We start from the raw sequence: 20,637 nt of genomic DNA, 5'->3' as shown, positions 1-20,637 counted from the left end.
GGTTGAGTCGCCATCCCTGGAGGTATTTAAAGGACGTTTGGATGAGGTGCTTAGAGACATGGTGTAGTGGTGGGTTTTGGCAGTGTTAGGTTTATGGTTGGACTCGATGATCTTAAAGGTCTTTTCCAACCTATATGATTCTGTGATTCTGTGATTCTGTGATTCTGTGATAGGAGGGGAGAGGCTGGTGCCACCTTGTAATGTCTGTCCCAGTCCCATGTCGCCAGCATGGACTGAGCCCTGCACAAACCACCCAGCCTTCCCGGGGCGGACTTCAAGCCCTCATCTTCTTGTCTCCAGGGCAGTATTTACCAGCAGAGACATCTAGGGCTGACGCTACCCTGAAATGTCTGTGTTGATACCTCTGCCGGTGGGATGCTCTGTGTCTGGAGCTCCCTTTTCTGGTTTGGCTGGTGCTGCTCTGGTAGCACCATCAGCTCTCCGTCACCTGGGACCACCCGGGAGTAGACACCCCACTCCAGGCATCTGGGGTGCTCCAGCATCTCATTGCAGAGCTGGCTCGAGTCTGGCATCGCCCTGGAGCTGGCAAGAGACCCACCGCATGGCACAGCACCCGCCAGAGGCAGTCGGAGCCAGAGGGGTGTTCCCGTGAGGAGCAATGCCGTCCAGGGACCCCAGAAAACCCAGGAGAGCACAGGCAGAGGACGGCGGTGTTGCACAGCTGTCCCCGTGCCCCGATCCCCAAGGGCCTGGCACTAGGGAGCACACACGGGGCTTGCAAGCATTTTCTAGCAAGCTTTGCCTTCTCCCACCCCACCCCTGAGCCACGCCTGGGACATCAAGTAAAACTTTCCCTTCCCATGGACTGAAGCACGGGTACAACGGGGTGGTAGGGCTGCAGGAGAGCAAACACGCATCTCTCCCTCCCAATGCAGTGTCCGACAGGCGCTGGCACTGCCCCTGCTGCCTGCCATCGGTGGGCAAGGAGAAGGCAGCACACAGGCTGGGGAAACACCCTTGCTCACCCTGCTTGGGTAGCCCACCCGCATCCCGGCAGCAGCCGCCCAGGAAGAGGCGAGAAGGTGGCTGACAGCAAGATGGGACTGTGCCCAGATCCGCTCCGCAAGACACGAGGAAGGCGACAACGGCAGCGGCGCTCCGGTTAGTCACCACCGGGAAGCGTGCCATGCTGGAGGCTGCTGGCAGGCCGGCGGTGGTTTTGGCCACCTGCTGTGCGTGGCCTTATTTTGATGATGATTTCAAGATCTCTCCGAGGAGGGGTGCAGCCGGGCAGCGGGAGCCAGTGGGAAGCACAGAGGAAGGAACAGGAAGAAACTGCGGGGGCTCGTTGGGGACAGTCCCCAAGGTGCCCTGGCCATGGGGCCAGGCTGTCCCCATAAGGACCAGGCTCCATGTGGGGCCGTGCGACTCGGGAGGCAGCTGCTGCAGGTGCTAAAACCGGGTGCCTGTCATCTGCCAGGGGTGCAACCATCAAGGAGGTTTGGACCAAAGGTCCCAAAGCTGGTGGGGACACGGGGTCCACCAGCCCCTTTCCTGGCACGGGGTGGACCCCTCAGGGCTTGCCCATCCCTGCCCAGATGACAGCTGGAGGGAGGCAGGGGAGGACACGGGAGTGGGGACGCAGCAGATGCATTTCGTCGCCCGGCCAAGGGGCATGTGTGTGTGTTGGGGGAAGGGGTGCTGGGTGTGTGGGCGCATTTATTGCCTCTTCCCGCCAGCGCCGGCTCCCTGTGCACACACGGGCGGCAGGGACCCAAGGGCACAGCCCACGGCTCACTGGACTTTTACCCTGCTGTGCAAACAGGCAGGCGCCAGATTAGGGTATCAGTTGGAATTTCATCCTGTCAACGGCACCCGCAGACTCTCCGGGCAGGCGGTGGAGCATCTTCCCTCCAGCCTGGCCCCTCGCCCACCCATGGGCACCCCAATGCAGCGAGTGAATTTGGGAGATGCACGTTTCATCCCCGCCCAGGACTCTGTTTCCCTTCCAGCTTCCCCCTTGAGCAAGACCTTGCAGGCGATGGCAATGCCCAGGGCTGGGCTGCCACCACCCTGTCCCCTGCCAGGGGAGGATCCCACCGGCCGGTCCCCATGTGGCAAAGACAAAATTGGATGTCAAAGGCAGGCAAAGCCCGGTGAGGGAGGAGGATGGACGTGGAGGAGCCAGCTCCTGGCATGGGGACCACGCCAGAGTCTCCACACAGAAGTGGACCCCCGCTGCCCCAGTGCATCCCAGCTCTTTGGGCAGGTGGCCCATCCAGTCCCATCCCTTTTCCCGTATTGCACCAGCTCCGTTTCCTTTGCCTCCCCCGGCCTGTTTTAGCTCCTGATGCCCCACATCCCCTTGCAGGGGTGCAGGGAGGCAGTGGCACGATGCCGCGGGCAGCCCGGGCGCCGTGCCGGTGAGTGCAGGGTCACCAGGGCGCAGTGGTAGGTGCAGCCACTGTTGCAAGATGAGGAAAAAAACCCTTTGCTCTGTCCCTCTCTCTGCAATGCCACCTCATCCTGCCCCCGCTCCCCCATCTCCTCCACCCATGAGGACTTTATCCTGCATCCCTCCACAGCCACCCGCCCTGCCCGGGCACCTCAGCACACGTGTACCCGCCTCTTTCCAGGCAACGCCTGGCACATTTGGGGGCTGTAGGAGCTGCTTTGGGCAGGGATTCGAGGGCAGCCCCTTGTTCGGTGCCCTGCAGGACCAGGGGGATGTGGCTGGGATGGAGAGAGGAGAGTGTCGGGCACCGATGCCAGCTGTCCCAGGCACTATCTCACATCCTCGTTCCCTGTTTGCCTTTCTTGGACAAGGAGGATATTCAGCCCGTCAACAGCCATAAAACAAGATTAGAGGCCAGGAGGCGCCAATGGGAGGTGGCCACGTCCGTGGGCAGCTGGCCTTGTTCTTTGGCCTCCGCCAGCCGAAGCCCGGCCTCACCCTTTCCCCGGCTGCCCCCGGGGCTGTGCGTTTGCAGCCGTCGGGTCGCCCGGCACGGCCAGCCCGCTCGGTGGCAAAGGCCACGCCACCCCCAGCAATGCCCCTGCGGCATGGGCACACGGCGTGCTACAGGGGCAAGCCTGCTGCATCCAGACATCCATCTGCACCCGTTTCTGGTGGGGCTGGGCAGGACCCCTTGCTCCCGACCCCAGCCGCGGTCGGGGGCATCGGCGCTGGTGCAGCCCTGGAGCTGGCATCCCTCCCCTGCTGCAGCACCGCAGGCCGGGAGGAGACAGCGACAAACCCATGGCGTGCGGGATTCCTGCTGGCTTTTATTTTCACCGATGCCTAAAAAATAAAAAGGAAAACCAGTTCTGCCTTATATACACAAAATCTGAGCCAAAGTCCCGAGCCAACGCAAACGTTCGTCCTTGCCACCGAGAGCAGCTGGCAGCGGTGGCCGAGGGAGGTGTCAGCGGCCCCCGCAGGAGGGAGACCCAAATCCTATGAGAGCTGGAGCAGGGCAGCGAGTGCAGTGGGATGGCTTGTAAAAGCCGCAGCGTGCTTGGGCACCTTGTTTTCTGGGCCATCAGGGGCTGGGAGCGGTGTGAGGCCGGCGATGGACAAGGCAGCCGAGGAATGCGATGCACAAGCAGTGTCGGGTGCGATGCGAGGGCTCGGCTGGGCGCTCTGCAGGCAGCGGGGGACATGTCTGCTGCTCCACCTTTCTGGAGCTCAGAGAAATGGCGCTGGGAAAGGCCATGCAAGCTGCCACATGAGGCCCATGCATCCTCATCCGTGTCTCGGTCCTGGGAAGCCGCAGTCCAGGAACAGCTGGCACAGCCCCGAGCAGGAGCCGCAGACCCTCCTGTGTCCCAGCCGTGCCCCGCTGGCCTTTGGGGCATCGGAAACCCGGGCCAGTAGAGCGGTCAGGACTCAGCAGTGTGAAGGGACATTTCAGCTGCAGTTGACCAGCAGGAAAAGAGGGGTATCAGTCACTGGCCCAGGGCACACAGTGGGCGAGAGGTGGTGCAGTACATGGAGGAGGGGGGAGACGGAGAGCAAAACCTCGAGTCATTTGCGTTTTGAATAAAACAGGAAAAACCCACTTCTCTGTCTTTTTGGAAAACACCTCTCCATCACCTAACAGCAGGGCACGTTCCAGCCCTTCCTCTGCCTGAGATGGCCCCTATCCGCCCCAGCAGCAGCTCCCGGTGCCTGCAGCGGCTGCGCTTCCTTGGAGCAGCACCACAAAGCTCTCCCGCTATCGGCCCTTCTGGAAGCCTGGGGCTGGTTCTTGCACCCTGTCCCGATGGCAAACCTTCTTGTTCTCCTCTCCTTCGCCACTGGAAGGTGGTCTCAGGGCTCAGCAGGGTGGTCCAGCTCCAGCACGCCTGCGCCCGGCTCTCTCCTCTCCTCTCCTCTCCTCTCCCCTCCCTGTGCTCCAGGTGGAGGAAGGCTGCAGTGCTGCCTTGCCACGGCACGGCCAGGGGCACCGGGGCTGCCGGACACGTCTCTGCGTGGCTCTTTGTGGCTGCAGGGGCAGAGCTGGGGGCGCAGGGGCAGGCGCTGCCGGGGTGGCTGGGGGACGTGGGTGGGGATGCGCAGGGACGCTCGCCAAGGGCGCGCTCCGGCTCGCCACCATCGCCGTGGCTTGAAGGAGTCCCTCCTTGGGTCCCATGGCCGAGGGTCCTGCCTGGCTCCCACAGTCCAACCCGCTCTGCCTTCGGCACCCCCCTTTCCGGCGCGGCAGATCCAGGAGAGCACCTCAGCAGACATTTGTTTTGCTCTGAGTCCAGCCAGGTCTTTTTTTCTAGTTCAGTCTTGTTCGAGCTGCCCCAAAAGCAGCTGGATTGCCAGAGGGACGGAAGGAAGCGTCCTACCGGCTCCACCTGAAGCACTGTAGGAAAGCCATCCTCCACCACCACCCCCTTCCTTCTGCTAACATTAGGACCTTGCTTTGGGCTACAAATACCAGAGACCAGACTGGTGCACGTTTCCTACAGGACAGCAATACTACCTAACCTATGGTTTTTACGTAGGAGAGAGCCTACCAGCCCCTTGGGAAGGTCCCGGTGCCACCTCGACCAGCCTCGCTGGCTGCCCCATTGGTTCAGCTGGGGACCATCGTGTCTTTGGGAAGGGGCTGTCACTCCTCAGAGCACACGGACCGGCTGGGCTCTGCTGCATAGTGCTTATCTCTTGGTGTCTATAGCTGGTGGAGGAGGTTAAGGCATGAATTCCTCCTTGATCATCAGCGGAGACGAGGAGACGAGGTTCGGGGCACTGCTGCTGCAGAGGCCTCCGATGGGTCCCGGCGTGCCAACGGCCGGCGGGGTCGGCGTGGTGGTGCTGGTGGGCTGGCTTTGCTGCTGCATCTTCTTTTTGTTCACCTTCCTCTCCTTTGCCCTCCGATTTTGAAACCAGATTTTCACCTGCAGAAAGACAAAGATGGCGATGCAGAGATGGGGACAGATGCAGCCAAGGATGACAACCCTCGGTGTCCCCCTGGGGCAGGGGGAGCATCCTGGAGTTTGGAAGAGAAGGCAGAGATACGGAGCAAGGTGCGACCTTGCTGCCTGCTGGGGCTGCAGCCCTTCCCCTCCCCAGCCCCATCTCCACCTGGGACGTGGGTTTCCCTGGGACTCGGCAGCACTGACCTGCCGTTCGGTGAGCCCGAGGGCAGCGGCCAGCTCGGCCTTGCGGCGGATTGTGATGTAGCGGCTGTAGTGAAACTCCTTCTCCAGCTCCAGGCGCTGGTGGTCTGTGTACACCACCCGGTACTTGTCTTTCGTCCTGGTCTTGCCTGGCAGAGAGAGCAGAGCGGGGGTGAGCCGAGAGGGGACAGAAGGGAGGGGTAGGAGCATCACCGAGGACATGGAGGAGCTACACAGCCACCCGTGGAGAGCTCAGGAGAAGCATGGCAATACCCTGGGGACCAGTGGAAAAGAGAGTTGTGAGGGTCCTACTGGATTTAATGCCCATCCTGGGTAGCACCAGGGTGTTTCTCCGTGTTGGAAGGCACCTGGGCATTGGGGAAATTTCTTGGTGCAGGAGGGATTCAGAGGCATCTTGAGAAGATGGACTATAAATCCCGCGTGCCATGACACACCGTCCCCGAGAGAAGCAGAGCTGCAAGCCCTGTGGTGGGTGGAGGACTAGCCGACTGCAAAAATACAGCCGGGAGGGCTGAGGGAAGCCCAGTTCTTTGCCAGGAAGCCCAAACCCAAGGTGCCATCACTTGAAGGCACACAGATCAGGACAGCAGAAAGAGGGAAAACCCAGGGATGGCAGCATTTCTCTGCCACCAAGAGGGTTATTTTCCTCCTCCCAGTACCAAGCTCAGATGGAGGGCAGCAGCTTGTTTGTTTGGTGCAGTCTTTAAAGATGCACTGAAGAAAGCCCACATGGTGCACAAGCACGCCCAGGGACTGGATCCGTGGGCCAGCCGTGTTTGACTGAAGCCAGCCCAAATCTCGCCTTGGGACCCTTCCAGATACAGATAGAGCTTGGGGCCATTGAGCCCCACATGTCTGTGCACGAGGCAGCACCTGCCACTTCCTAGCAGAAAAATACAGTCAAAAATAGCCCAGCCGCCTTCTCCGTTAGCTCCTTCGTTAAATCGCACACACGCAGGGCGAGCTGCAGAGCAAGAGCCAACGGCTTGAACTCTGCCTGGGCCGGGGGCCGCGGAGGGTGTGGGCAGCACTTCGAGGAAGGATGCCCATGCCCAGCAGTTTGCTGACAAGTCCTTGGTGCTTTCCTCTGCAGAAGAGCCCACTGGTGGGGAATAAACACAGCTGTGAATATTTGCTTCTCCACACAAAATAACAAAATCCCGTTCCAGGGCATTGGGAGGGATGGAGCCATGCTTTCAGCTGAGCAGCCACTGTCCTTTCAACTGGGAACCCGGCCATTTGTTTGCCTGGCAGACACGTTTGCCCATCTTCTCCTGAATTTCTGCTGCTGAGAGCAGTGCTGCCGTGGGAAGGGGCAGGAGCAAGCCCAGAACAGCTCCATGGATTTCCCTGGGGCCGCCCTGGATGTACCAGCATGGACAGGATACTGCCCACCACTGCTGCAGATGTGCAGGGAGGGATTTCTAGTGACCCAGCAACCCGTATAACCTCGCTTACAGCCTGCTTTCCCCAGGAAAGGGGACCTTTGTGTGCCTGCCGTCCTGTTCATCTATTCACCCTATCGAGTCCTTGGCACATCTGTCAGTTTGGGACAAATCTGACCGACATCTAGACGTCTCAGCAATATTATTACATTCTGACCATCCTAGTGGAAGCAGGAGTCCGGGTGGCGCAGAGCCAAACTGTGCTTCAGAGACTCCAGAGTGGACTCAACCCTAATCAGACATCAGAGAATCTCCACACAGCAAAACCCCAACCCCTCAGTCTTCGAATCCCTTTCTCAACCAACTCAATTTTATTTTTAAGGGTGTCTCTCCCCTGGTGCCCCATTGCAAGGAGATGGGGACTTTCCTAAGCCACCTCTGATGCTGGAAGATAAATGTAGAAGAGCATCAGATACAGGACAACCCACAGGCACGGTACGCTGCGAGTGGGAGAGGGGCTCCCCTGGGGTCATTGCCCTCGCAGCATCCCATGGGATGCCAAAAGGCAGCCGGTTTTCTACTAAATAAGCAAAAGCCAGCAAAGGTCCAGCCCCTGCCATTGGCCACTGAGCAAACCCCGTGTGGAAGCACATGAGTGTGCGTGCACCCTTGGGTGCACGTGGGAGATGGGCTGGGCACGGGAGACATCTCACCCTGCTGGGACTTGACCCCAGCGCTCCCAGGCACAAAAGCAGCAGCCCTGCAATTTAAGTTAGCACCCAATTTCCATGACTATGTCACTCTCGGTGTCCTCCTGCCATTGCTCCTGGAAGTAGGTGCTGGCACGAGCTCAGCACAACGTGAGTGGGATGATGCCAGGGGCTGGCCGGGATGGCCGAGGGTCCCAGCACGGTCCCCAAGCGGCACCAAAGGGAAGAGGGCAGCAGCCCAGCAAGGTTGGAACACGGCCATGAGGAGAAACCAAGTCTCCCAGCACCGGGGCTGGGCTTTAGCCACTAACTCGTGTTTGAGGGATGTGATGAATTCCATCACCACTTTAGAGAGCAGGGACCCCAGCTCCTCCTGGGGCTGTTTGGAAGCGAACACCTAATCCCTCCTCACCACCGCCGAGAGCAAACCTGCCTCTGGCCACACGGGGTGACTCTGAGGCAAAAACAGGGTAAAAAAAGGTAGTTTGCTTGAGCAAGATGTGTATGGAGATGTCTGCAGACATGTGGCTGAAACACGGTGATTTAGTGCAAGAGGAGTCTACAGCAGCATTCCTGGGCATTCGTCTCCTCTTTGGCACACATCGGCCGCGGCGGCTCGAAACAAAACCGACCGCGGCACAGCGCGGGGCTGGAGCGATGCCGGGGGCACCTGGCCCACGCAAGACCCCAGGCTCTCCCCTGGCTCTCCCACGGGACCCCTGCCCTTCCCGTGCCTCCTCTCGCCGCCCCGCAGGTGAAGGGTTCGTTGGTGTGAGAAGCACTTCTGCATCCCAGCCCAGGAGGGACCTGTGCTGAATTTGCAAACACAGCGATTCCCAGGGAGTTACAGAATAAACCAGAGGTGCCGGCGGAGATTTGTGCAGGGTTTAGCAGCTCCGTGAGAAACCGGACTCCCTCTGCCTGCTCCAGGCTCAGGGACTCCTACAAGATTTTTTTCTTTCTCATATAAATTTAACTTTTTTTTTCATTTGAAAGCAAAAACCCTTCTGAAGAGATAATGACTTAAAAATGATCTTATTTGCAATATTGCTATTTGAATAGCACTGCTTGGAGAAAAAACAGCTGGAAAGCAATGGAATTGACAGATAAAGTAAAAAAAAAAAAATTAAAGAATAAAGAAATAAGGCGGTTTGTGAATACCACATATGCCGTGAATTTCAGCAGGAATTATTATTTCCTGCTGCAGCTGTAAATAGATCCATCACAGCTTGTTCTTTGTTGTTGCCTCTTCACCGTTCATCCTTGATGAAGCCCATGCTTTGCCTCCGGCCTGGCAGATACCCGGCCATGCCGGTGAGCCATCACCGTGTGAGCTGGGCACCAGTCTCTTGCTGCCTGATATCAGATAGCAAAGACTGAAAGCAGAGGGCTCACGACCACGCCAGAGATGGAAAGTTATTCATCTCGACTAATTGCTGGTTTCGGTGATGTTTGCTGAATTCGGGAATGTATTGTGGGTGATTCACAAGGAAAAGAAAAGGACTCTGCAAGAAATACTATTGACAATGAATAATTCAACTACCTTGAATATGAATGCTAGGTTACACTTAACTCTCTCCTGGAGACTTTTTATGGCTCTGTGAAAGGAAAGAGGAAATTCGGGACTAGCCAGCACGGGAAGCCCTCGTACCTACGGGGAAACCCTGGTGCTGCAGCGGGGAGCGTGGCCCAGCAGAGGGATGGAGCCGCTTCTGCATTTCCAGGGAAGCCCATCGGAGGTGGACCGGGCTGCCCCACAGCACCGGGATAGCCCGGGGCTGCTGCCGCCGCACCGGGAGGGAGCGCGGATGGGGTGCGTGGGGTGCGAAGGGGATGCTGGTGATGCTTCCTAGCACAGCTGCTAGTCCCTTCCAGCCCTGCCATGCATTTAAAGTCTCTCCTTCTTGTCCCCAAAAGACCAGGCAAAGGAACTGCTAGGGCAGCCGAACGGAGCCATTCGCGGGGCCAGTTGGAAGGGTTTCGGCTTTGGGATCAAGGCAGGGCCAATGGCTGTGTGGGGAGAGGGTATCGTTACCACTGTTAATGTATAACCCTAATAGCACTCACCTGAGCCCTGATTAGATAAGGGAATAGCTTTAATGTGCTGTGCAAACCCCAAAGGACGCGCTTCTGAGTGTGCACGCACACGCACTCGCACACACGCGGGAGGACGGGGTCCCGACCCCCAGCCCCCGGGGTCCCGACCCACAGCAGCCCTGCCCCGGGGATGGGGATGCTGGAGCTCCTGCCCTGGACCGTGGCTGCTGGGGAAGCAGAGACAGGGGAAGAGAAAATCAAACCAGATCCTCGTGCCCACCATCCTGGGCTCTGCACCCTCATAGCCACAGCGGAGGCTGCCAGGGAGGCAGCAATTCACCCTCTGCAGCCCTGGCCTGCCCAAAGGGTGGCTTTCAATAAGAAACGATCCCCCAAACACCCTAACAGATCGGCTATAGGGTGATGGGGTATTTTGAGGCTGGTGTCGAGCAGGTTTAGGAAGCGCTGGGAAGGGGCTGGTTCAAACCAGGGAGGAAAGAGCTTGTGGGGTGGCAGTGGCACCCGGGGAGGAGGCAGAAAGTAGCGAAGGAGCAAGAGCTGGCGTACGTTTTTTGGAGCTTGTCTTTTCCCCAGTCCCACAGAGCAATGCACCCAGCCCGGTGTGCCCAGGACGGCTAAGAGGGGATGGGGCCGGCTCTGAACAGAGCATCCCTATCCGTGGGACGCAGCCCTCCCAGCCACAGCAGGAGCAGCGTGGCTGCCGGCAGCAGGGAGCATAAACCTGTGCGCTTTTCTAAAGGTCCCTATTTCACAGGTCAAAGCAGCTCAAAATTGCAGCAGCTGCAAGCCCTGGCTCCATGGGAAGCCGCTACGCAGCCATCAGGGCTCCGATCAGGGCAGCCCCGACCCGCTTGCCGGAGCCACCGAGATGAGAGCCCGTTGCGGTCCCGGCTGTCGCGCCCCACCGCAGAGGTCCCCGAGGACTGGGGACGCGGGCGCGTTGCACGCTGCTTTGCACGGGACATGCTGGCGTGGGGGACAGCGGCGTTGCTGCCAGGCCGGCCGGCCCCGTGGCTGCTCGGCGGCTCTGCACGCCCTGCTGCACGGCGGCTCCTCGCGTGACGGGCATGAAAAGCCTGGGCAACCTGCTCCCGGAGCAGCCCTGCGTGGTCTCACCTTCCTGGCGATGCTCTGGCCATGCAGTGGCTCCATCTGTACAGCTTCGTCTGCCTGTCTGTCTGCACTGGGTGCGTTTCCACACCATCTGATGGCACTACAATATTTTACTGCTGAAAATCACCAGGTGTGAAAGTCCTGTCACCAGTGAGCACCAGGGAAAGAACTTGTCCGCACTGGAGTTAAAGTGCAGCAAGATGGGGTGCAAGGTTGTCACCCCCGGGTGGGTGCTTTCCTTCCATGATAAAGCTGCTTTATTCTGAATGAGCAGCATCTACTTGCAAAGAGGATAAAATCCTCTTGTCCCAGAAGAATTGGCACTCTATCAGGATTTGCCCTTCCTCCCCAGGGAAAGCATCAAGAAAATCTTCCTCCCACCCCCAGCATAGCTTAGGCACTGCTGCAGATGGAGAAACTGAGGCACAGAAGCAGTTTCAAACCAGAGCGGAGTCCCAGGGTCAGCGCCGTGGGCTCTGATCGCTGATGGGACTCCCGGGGCAGCTTAACCCCCAGTCCTTCTGCAGCTCCACGGGGGGAAATCCCCCCCCACCATTGCAAAGAGGGGGGCAGCCAGTAAAGCAATGTCCCATGACAGAGATCCCAGGCCTGGGAGAGGGCTGGGGTCAGCTCCTAAAGCTCAGGAGCCTCCAGGCTGGCTGTAGTCACCCCCATCTGGCAGCCAGATGTGCTCCAGCTGCCTCTGCGCGGAGGGGTCGATGCTCCCTCTGCCGAGCGGAGGCGACGGCAGCCGCGCTGCGCAGCGATGATGCTGACGCTCGGGACAGACAGCCCAGCTCATTTCACTGTCCCTAAACCTCAGGGCAGACCTTCTTGCTCTCTACAGCTACCTGAAAGGAGGTTGTAGAGAGGTGGGGGTCGGTCTCTTCTCCCACGGAACAAGCCATAGGACAAGAGGAAATGGCCTCAAGTTGCACCAGGGGAGGTTTAGACTGGATGTTAGGAAAAACTTCTTCACCGAAAGGGTTGTCAAGCATTGGAACAGGCTGCCCAGGGAAGTGGTTGAGTCACCATCCCTGGAGGTATTTAAAAGACGTGTAGATGTGGTGCTTAAGGAGATGGCTTAGTGCTGGACTTGGCAGTGCTAGGTTAATGGTTGGACTTGATGACCTGAAAGGCCTTTTCCAACCCGAACGATTCTGTGATTCTATGATTCTAAAACTGCGCCACTTGTCCTGATGGCTTTCTAGTCTCCCGCATGCAGAGGATCAAGCTCTATGCTTCCAAAAATGCCCCACAGCTTTGCTGTAAGTGGGGGTGTGTGGCTGGGGGGCTGCTTGCCTGGAGGTTAAGGGACTGGTAGAGCCAGGAGGCAAAGGCCAGGGCATGGTGCACGGCACAGCCGCGCAGGGCAGCCCGCCTGCTGGGAAGGAGCAGAAACACCTGGGCAAAGAGCCGGATTTGGAGAGCGCAGACCGGTGCGCAGGAGCGCAGGCTGGCCCTGGCTGGGCTCCGCGCTGCTGGCACAGTGGGATGGGGCCAGATCTGCACCCACGCCCACACAGGTGGGCGAAGGCATCCCTCCTGCAAGCCTCATCTTCCTCCCAGGAGGTGCAAACCCCAAGGGGATGAGGAGCAGGTTGCCGGTGGTTGCAGTTCCCCATCACGACCCCACGTTCTCGGGCACGGAGCAACGTGACAGGAGATGCTTCAACCCTGGGGGCAGCAGCCTGAGGCTGGGCGTCGGAGCAAGCGTTTCCCAGCCCTGCAGTGATTCAACCCTTTATTTTGGCAACTGGCAGATTCCTTTGGTTGCTCCCATGGTTTTATGAGCGCCGAGCCGAGCGGTGCCAGCCAGGCTCCTGCGCCGGGTCAAAGACCGCACCAGCACGGGAGGGCGAGGAGTGTCGGGGTAGCACATGGGCTGGCGAGCGCGTGCGGGCTGGAAACAGCCCATTTCAGAGCATCGCCTTCACGCCAGCCCCGCGGCATAGAGCCCGGATCCAGCTCATCCGAATCGGCCGCCTGGCTGGATTTGGCCCAGCTGCAGCAGGAGGAGGACAGCAAGGCAGCGCTGGTGCCGGCTGGGCACCGGGACTCCTCTCCCCCTTCACGCCAGCCCCATAGGGCTCAGCCCATCCTTACCGTGGGGCAGCGCAGGGGAAGGATCCGTCCCCTTATCCAGGTGATCGCAAAGCTAACAGCGCTGGAGTGGGCGTCCTTGAAGGGTCCCCTGTAGGAAACATCTGCCATTGGCCAGAGGTTTAAAGTGTCCCTCTGCTAATCCCAGGGTATTAGCCAGCCAAGCCCATCACGTAGGTACCGCCAGGGCTCCAGGGAAGGCCTTTTTGTTCAAGGAAAGTCAATTCTAGGAAAGTTTGAAAGGCCTGTACCTTGGCCAGCAGGCTAAGCAGTCAACAAATCCCAGCTGGGGCCAGGAGCAGGTTGTGGGTTAATAATTCAAGGGGAGAAGACCGATGGGGCCCGATGCACGCACACAGCAAGTGATCCGGGGGAGCAAAGGGTCTCACGGGGAGCGACCATGTCCTAAAGAGGGGTCCCCCATGCAGGGACTGACTGGGAAAATGCTCTGTCCTCCAGCCACCACCATCACCCCAAAACGTACCATGCATGGCATGAACCCCATCTGTCCAGGGCAAATGTTTCTGTCTCATTGGGTTTTTTACTGTTTCCCCCAGCTTTCATGGACCTCACAAGGGCAACAAATAGAGCTGGAAAACTGAGCTGGAAATGGTGAAAACTGAGATGGAAAACTGCACATCCAGCAAATCACCCCTCACCTATGCTCGGAGCATCACTATTTGCTCTCCATCACCCCAAAACCTGCCCAGGCACCACGGGCACTGATACCACGCGAAGCCCTGAGCACGTTCGCCTCCCCAAGGGATGCCCCAATTGCACTTTCACTTGCAATATTTAGCACTGCAGCCCCAGCTTGATTAGTGACCTAAAAGCCAGACCAGAGGCAGTATCTGAGGATTTGCATAACTAACGAGCAGAGGGTGAATTTCAAAGTTCAGCCAGCCGCTGTTTCCAGCCACCTTCCTGAGCTTTTTATAGAGCCGGGGTGCAATTCACAGGGAAGTTTGCAAATAATTGCGAATAAGGAGGAAGCATGAGGCTCTGACACACTGCTCGTGAAGATTTTATGAGCAGAAAAAGAGGTGACATCGCAGAGAGAAACGAGGCCTGGAGACATCTTCCAGCTTGGTTCCCTTTAACTCCCCATTTCCAGCGACCAGCCCTCCGGCATGGCAATCCCTTCTGCTGCAGGGTTATCTTGACTCGTCCGGGTGAAGCACACACGTATTTAGCAACAGGTATATAAAATCATCCCTCTGTAAAGCCTGACTCTGCAATGAGTCACTGGGAGATTTCTCATTGATTTTTCTCTGGATCGCATTTGCAAGAAGCCCCCAACACACTCATATTCCCTGCGTAACATTTTCTCTTACCACCCCACAGCTCTTTCCCAAAAGCTTTCAAACTGCGGCCAAGAGCTGTTTATACAAGGCAAGACAGAGAGGGAACCTTAATTTACAACCCTCTGAAGTATTATGATTTATAGCATTCGCAATGAAACTGTTGATATTTATAGGAAAAAGGTCCAAGTATTCATTTCCTATCCCCACTGCGGTGAGATGGGTAGTTAATCAATCCAGATTGATTAAAGTCCAGTTTATTGATTTCAATAAAACGATTCATCTAAGAATTTCACCCTTATCTATGTCAAACCCATCTCTGCCCTACTCTCTTTCAAGCTTAATGGAGAAAGGCTCTTTTTTTTTTTTTTTTATTTAAAGGGCAGCCCTGGAAAACACGGGCTGCATCCCACCATCTCCCAACACATGGTCCCACCACGGCTGAATCCTGCAGCCCCTTGGCACCAGCAGTGCTGGGCTTGGACCCAGCAGAGATGCAAGGACAGGTCTTTAATCTGCAAGTGCCTTAAAAAGAGACCTCACTGATCATCCAACCTGGAAAACCACCACAAGAAAGGGGCTTTCACCCCAGCACCCATCCCCGCATTGCTGGGGCTGGGCTGGGGCAGCTCCTCCTCTGCGTGCGAGGGAACAAGGCTGATTTATTTCTCTCTTTGTATGTATTTAATCTAAGAGATACAAACTAAGCAACTAATGACATTTTTCCAGAATTCAATCAACTCAATTGTCATCTAACTCAATCAGAGGCACTTTCAAGCTCCTGCTTTATCTCAGCCCTGCTCCTGGGTGTAAAACCGTGCCCTTGATCCAGAGGAGAGGTGTGCTGATGTCCTTCTCCCCTCATTAATTTTCCCTCCCACCTCTCTCCTCAGAAGAAACCGAGACGTTTGGACCTACAAAACCTGCAGAAGTGGCGGGGTCCCAGTTGCATGGGGGGCTGCAGGATCACACCGCCCTTCCACCCCGGGGCAGAGGGCAGCCCTTAGCCCCAGCACGCCTGTGGGTCTGCATCACTGGGTATGGGGGGAGGCATTTTTCCTAAATAGGTATAGTCAGTGCTTAAAATGGGCCAGGAAATACCAGCCTGCCTCTCCCCTCCTCTTTCCAGAGCGGGGCTGGTTTTTTCCATTTATCGGGATATTCTGCCTGCTTCACCACAGCTACTGGTCCCACTGGGAAAGCCCCATCCCCATCCACGCCACACGGATCTGGCGAACACAAGGAGCTATTTTCCATGCTGGAAGACCCCAGGCACCTCTGCACAAGCCCTTTGCACGAGAACCTCTACATGGGGCTTGGCCAGCCCCAGGCGGGGACAGCAGGGAGCCAGAAACAAGCCTAAAATTGGAGACACTTTGCAAACAGGGAGCCCTGGCCCCGACGCCAGGGATACGGGGCAACCAAAAGGAAACTCGCCCCCGAGAGATGCACAGACCACTCCTGTAGTGAGTTTGCGGAGCTCATAGCCAGCATGGGAGAGGGAGAGGGGTGGCGGGTCCGGGCAAGCCCGGCGGGCGGAGGGTCCCGCTGCGGGCAGGATGGGTCCAGGCTGGGCTGGCAGCGGCGATCGCAGCCTGGAGGGGAAGATGAAAGGGCACAGGCAGGGCAGGACAAAGGGCCCCGCACCTCACCTCGCTGCCAAAGGAGCCGGCCACCATCTCCATGACAAAGCGAAGCCCTTGTCAATTTGGGCTGGCCCCAAGGGAGGATCTGCCCACCGCCTTTGAAGTGGGCAGCAGGGCCCCCCGCCCAGCGCGGGCAGGGGGCTGGGGTTGCCCAGACGCTTCCCCCCCCCCCCCCCCCCCCCGACCCCAGGTCAGGAGTTCACTGGGGACAGGACCCTGGGGACGTGGCGACAGGACCCTGGGGACGTGGCGGCAGGGCCCTAGGGACAGCACGGCCGCTCGGTGCCCAGGCCGGCGGTAGGCACGGGAGCGGGGGCACCCACTCACGCGGTGTACGGCACCCACACGCCGTGCACACGCACACACGGCGTGCTGCACCTGCAGCACCCACAGGCACCATCCACGTGGCACCATCCCCAAACGCACTGCGCTTTGCACGCCCCCCCACACCTTGCACACCCGCCGCACACGGCACACGCACGCTGCGCCTTGCACACGCACCGCACACGGCGCCGTGCTCAGCACGCAGCACCTTGCATGCGCACATTGAGCACGTAGCATCCCCCGTACACACTCACTGACACTGTTTAGACAGCAAGCCCCATACGCGCGTACTGCTTATGGCACCTTGCACACGCACAGAGAGCCTACAGCACCTCACGCGCACTGAATACACCTTACATACGTACACACAGCGCATGTAGCACCCTCCCTCCTCATATACACATATGGTACCTTCCCTGTACACATATACACAGTCACTGCACACGCACGCAGCATAAGGCGCCTTGCACGCACACACGCACACCCTCCGTACGTGGGCTCTCACACGCAGCTGCACGCAGGCGCACAGCCACAGCCCCGCACGCTCAGCCCCGCACACACGAGACACCCCGTCCGACACCCGCTCGGGGCTGGCAGGGCCCTGGCATCCCGGGGCGTCTGGCTGTGCCCATCCTACCCGGTGGCAGCAGGCGAGGGCAGGGGTGCAGGGGCAGAGACCAACTGGGAAAGACGACTTTCCAACCTTATAACCCTGGCTGCCAGCAACGCGGAAGGACAGTACCCTCCCTGCCCATCTTCGGCCCCTGCCACCTTGGCAGAGGGGTACCCCTGCTCTTTGGGGACCAGGCACCATGCTGAGGGCAGGCCAAGAATGCTGTCCCTCCCAGCGGTCCCCACGCAGGGAGAGCCACGGAGCAGGATCCGGCCCCGCAGGACTTCAAGCCCAAGGATCCTCTGCACCGAGGAAGGCGCAGGGGTGCAGGGCTGGGGGGTTTTCTTACCGCTGTTGCTGGTGCTGGGAATGCTGCGCCTCATCCACTCGTACGGGGTGCGTCTCTGGGCGTTAGGGGAGAGCTGGGGGACGGAGCTGCTGATGGGCGGAGGCAGGAGTCCAGAGCCCGGGGGCTGGATGATGTTAAAATCTGGGGGGCTGAATCCAAACTGCCCTGGGCTGGCGGTGGAAGGCGCAGCGGCGGTCCCATAGGAATGCCAGTCCTCCTTGGCAGGGGTGTAGGGAGAGCCCCAGGCGGCCGCCGGCTGCCCGTGGTGTGGGTCGTTGTTAATCCCCGGCACATGGTGGTAGCTGGCGAAGTCCGAGTACTGGGGCGGCCCCGGCACATAATTCTGGGGGTTGAGGTTGATGCTGGAATGCCGGACGGGGCTGGGATACATGTTGGTGTCCTTATCCAAAAGATAACCTACATACATCTTCCCCGGCCGGCTCCACGCGCATGCTGTGCCACTGTGCCGCCGGCTGCGGGCCGGGTTTGGTTTGGCAGGGAGGCGGCCGCCCCTCCTTCCCCGCTGCTCACCTGGGCGCCTTGGGGAGCTGTGTCCCGGGGCCAGGCACCTCCCTGCCCACAGGCTTTTATTGGGCCCAACCTCTCGCAGCATTTGCATTGAAAGGCAGGTTTGCATTTCAAAGTGCAGGAACCCCAGCGGGTGAGGGGGGTGAATTCAAACCTCCCACCCCAGCTGCAGGGGGGCCGAGGTGGTGGGTGACCCCGCGGAGCACCGAGGACCCCGCGTCCCCTCTGCTGTCACCACCCCACAGCTGTCCCCATGCCACCAGCCGTGGTCCCTCTGTAGCAGCTGGCTTTGGGGACACTAGGGCATGGCGGGTGACGCCCGTGAGGATGCCCCAAGGGAGCCCACTCCGTCCCTGAAGCCATCTGTACCCCAGGAGCAGGGTGCCTTGGTCTGAGCCCTTGTATTAAAGCCCGGCTGCAGGCAGGGGACAAGCTGGGCTGTGCCTGCCACCAGCCGTGTCCCCACATTGGGGGACACCAAACCCTCGCTCTGGGGTGGTGCTTTCCCGTGCCCGGTGGCAGCACCCGCCTGATTCGGAAATGGGGGGCTGTTGGGAAGGGAAGGCTCTGGCTCCCCCTGCATTTACTCCATCTGGGGGCAAACCCACCCCTCCAACCCCGACAGCAAAACTCAGCCCGGCGCCGGAGAACGGGACAGAGGGACAGACAGAGCCAGCTGTGTGCAGGGGAATGCTCCCACCATGGACCCAACAGGGAGTCCCTGCGCTCTGACATGGCTCCAAGGGGCTCCCACCCTATGGCAAGAGGAGATTCTCATGTGTTTTCTTTCTTAAAGAAGCACGAAGATCCCCGTATGTTTTCTGATAGGGAAACCCAAGCAGAAATGGGACCCCAGAGAAGCCGTGTCTGCCTGCAAGGTGGGATGTGGGAGATCACCCGCTCATCACCCGTCAGGCCAGACACATCTCTGCTCCGGGGAGGGACGAGGGACCGAGGACCAGCTCTGTGCCATGCAGGCCAGAAGCCCCCATCATCTGCGGCCGGGAGCCTCTTCCCTGCCGACATCCCCCCTCCTCGCCAGTGTCACACTCGGGCTGTGCTGGCCACCACCGCGCAGTCACAGTCATTGTTTGCAGGATGGCTTTTTCTCCTCAAACCAAAGCCCAACCCCACAGAGGCTCCAGGAGGGTGTTTTGTCACCTCCCCAAGGCCACCTCTGCCCTTTTCTCTGCACCGGCCCCTTCCCCTGCTGGAAACATAAGCGGGGTGAGGATGGGTCGTTCCTCACCCTCCCGGGACAGAAACAGCCTGGAATTGACAATAACAAACAGAAAAAAAAAAAAAGAAAAAAAGAGATTTAGAATGACATTGAGAGGAGAGGATAAAACAAGAGACTTTCAGACCTTTTTCCTGATATGAACCTGGGACGTGTTTCCAGTGTGGAATTGCCTCCCAGATTTGTGGGGTTAAAAGGAAAATGGTAACAAAACTGGCAAAAGCCTCTCTGACTCAAGGAGCTCAGTGCATTTGATGCACGACCATTTCTTGCTTTCTCCCCCTGCAGCCGGTGGCAGATGTCCCCAGTGTTAGCTGGCGGGTCAGGGACAGCACCCACCGGTGCTCCCTGGGGCCCCACTCGCTCCCACGCCAGCCCTTCCTCCCCACGGCATCCTGAGCTCTCCTGTGTTTGTGGAGGGATCGGCGCGTCCCCGAGCCCCTGCAGCACTGCTGTCATCTGTTTGCTCACGGTGGACTTTGCGAGAGCTCGCTGTACCCACCTCGCAGCCCTCCCAGCTGCGGCCAGGCCAGGCTGCTGCCGTTCCCACCCTGCAATCAAGCAACGTGCGCTGCAGCCATAACGGGGCAGCACCCCTAACCCCGGAGCTGTGGACCCGCAGCGGCTCTGCATCAGCCCTGGGTGCCTCGTCCCATTGCTCCAGCCGTGACTCCAGCTGAAACTGGGTGAAAATATTACACGGATGTCCCTGTGCCACATCCACTACCTGCAAGGAGGTGGGAGCCAGCATGAGATCAGAGGAGGACGGTAAGAGGTAAGGGATCAGGTTTGCAAGAAGGGAGCGGAGTCAAACTCCAGCAATGGGAAATCACCCCCAGAGCTGGCATCGGCCGGGCTCTGCCTCCTGAGACGTGGCATGGACAGAGGTACCACGAGAGGTCAGCAATTTACAGCATCCTCCCTGTGCCCCCCAGCGTCCTCGGTGCCTCGCCCAGCCTTGTCCCAGCTCCCTCCCTCGTGACAAAGGTGACCGTCATGACCGTCCCACCCAGTGACGACCTCAGCGCAGATTGATTGATGCACCGTATAACCCCATCTCTTCTGTTTTTTTCCCAAGGTCTCAGCACAGCCATGGCTTTGTTTAAACAAGAGAGCCAAGGCCTTCTTCCTCCTCCCGCCAGCAAAGAGACGCTGGGTCAGGGAGTGGGAAAAAAAGAAGAAAATCCCCCCTGAGCGGATGGTGGGAGGTTCGGAGGGATGCAGGCGGCTGCTGGGTCCCACCCCAGGGGCGGCTGCATTTCAGTGATGGGGGATGCCGGGGTTATTCCTGCTGCTGGCTGTTTCCCGCGGGCAGTGACAGGCTGCCCAGGCCCCCCTTTCCCTTTTCCCAGCCCATGGAGCCAAGGCAAAGGGCTCAGGCAGCTGCCGGGGCCTGGGGGTCCAGGGGCAGCACCCCACACCTGCATCCTCCCCGCGGCAGGTGAAGGGCTCGGTGGGGTGCAGCATCGCCAGGTGCCTGCTAACAGCCGTGCCGCGAGCTCCCTCGGCACGGGGCGAAGGCGGCAGGGGAAGACAATTGGGCCGTAAAGATCCACCGACGATAGCTTCCCTCTTTTCCTTTTTTTTGGCCTGTTTATTGCTGGTGAGGATTATGGTTGGCAAAGTTTATGCTGGGGAAGAGCCAGGCGAGGAGCCCTCCATGGGCTGCCCTCCATGG

General features: G+C 58.9%; 1 protein-coding gene across 1 annotated transcript; it reads right to left on the bottom strand.

The window, feature by feature from the left end:
* Positions 1 to 5,013: 5,013 nt before the first annotated feature.
* CDX1 (caudal type homeobox 1) lies at positions 5,014 to 17,621 on the bottom strand. The gene is made up of 3 exons (XM_075509431.1): positions 17,195 to 17,621; positions 5,575 to 5,720; positions 5,014 to 5,349 (listed from the first exon to the last, which is right to left on the bottom strand). Exons 1-3 carry the CDS (start codon positions 17,619 to 17,621, stop codon positions 5,143 to 5,145), a joined length of 780 nt encoding a protein of 259 aa, XP_075365546.1. The 3' UTR covers positions 5,014 to 5,142.
* Between the last annotated feature and the right edge of the window lie 3,016 nt (positions 17,622 to 20,637).

Source organism: Mycteria americana, chromosome 8 (assembly GCF_035582795.1).
Source record: "Mycteria americana isolate JAX WOST 10 ecotype Jacksonville Zoo and Gardens chromosome 8, USCA_MyAme_1.0, whole genome shotgun sequence".
In the NCBI taxonomy this organism is placed as follows: Eukaryota; Metazoa; Chordata; class Aves; order Ciconiiformes; family Ciconiidae; genus Mycteria; species Mycteria americana.
Note: the sequence above shows the minus strand (reverse complement) of the source record. Positions and strands in the feature narration are given on the sequence as shown.

Bases quoted from the DNA above. Each gene is read 5' to 3' on its own strand.
- CDX1 (XM_075509431.1), bottom strand. From the start codon at position 17,621: ATGTATGTAGGTTATCTTTTGGATAAGGACACCAACATGTATCCCAGC. The intron at 5,721-17,194 runs GTAAGAAAACCC...TCTCTCTGCCAG, and splicing joins TCCCAGCACCAGCAACAGCG to GCAAGACCAGGACGAAAGAC. The intron at 5,350-5,574 runs GTCAGTGCTGCC...GTCTTTCTGCAG, and splicing joins TCGGGCTCACCGAACGGCAG to GTGAAAATCTGGTTTCAAAA.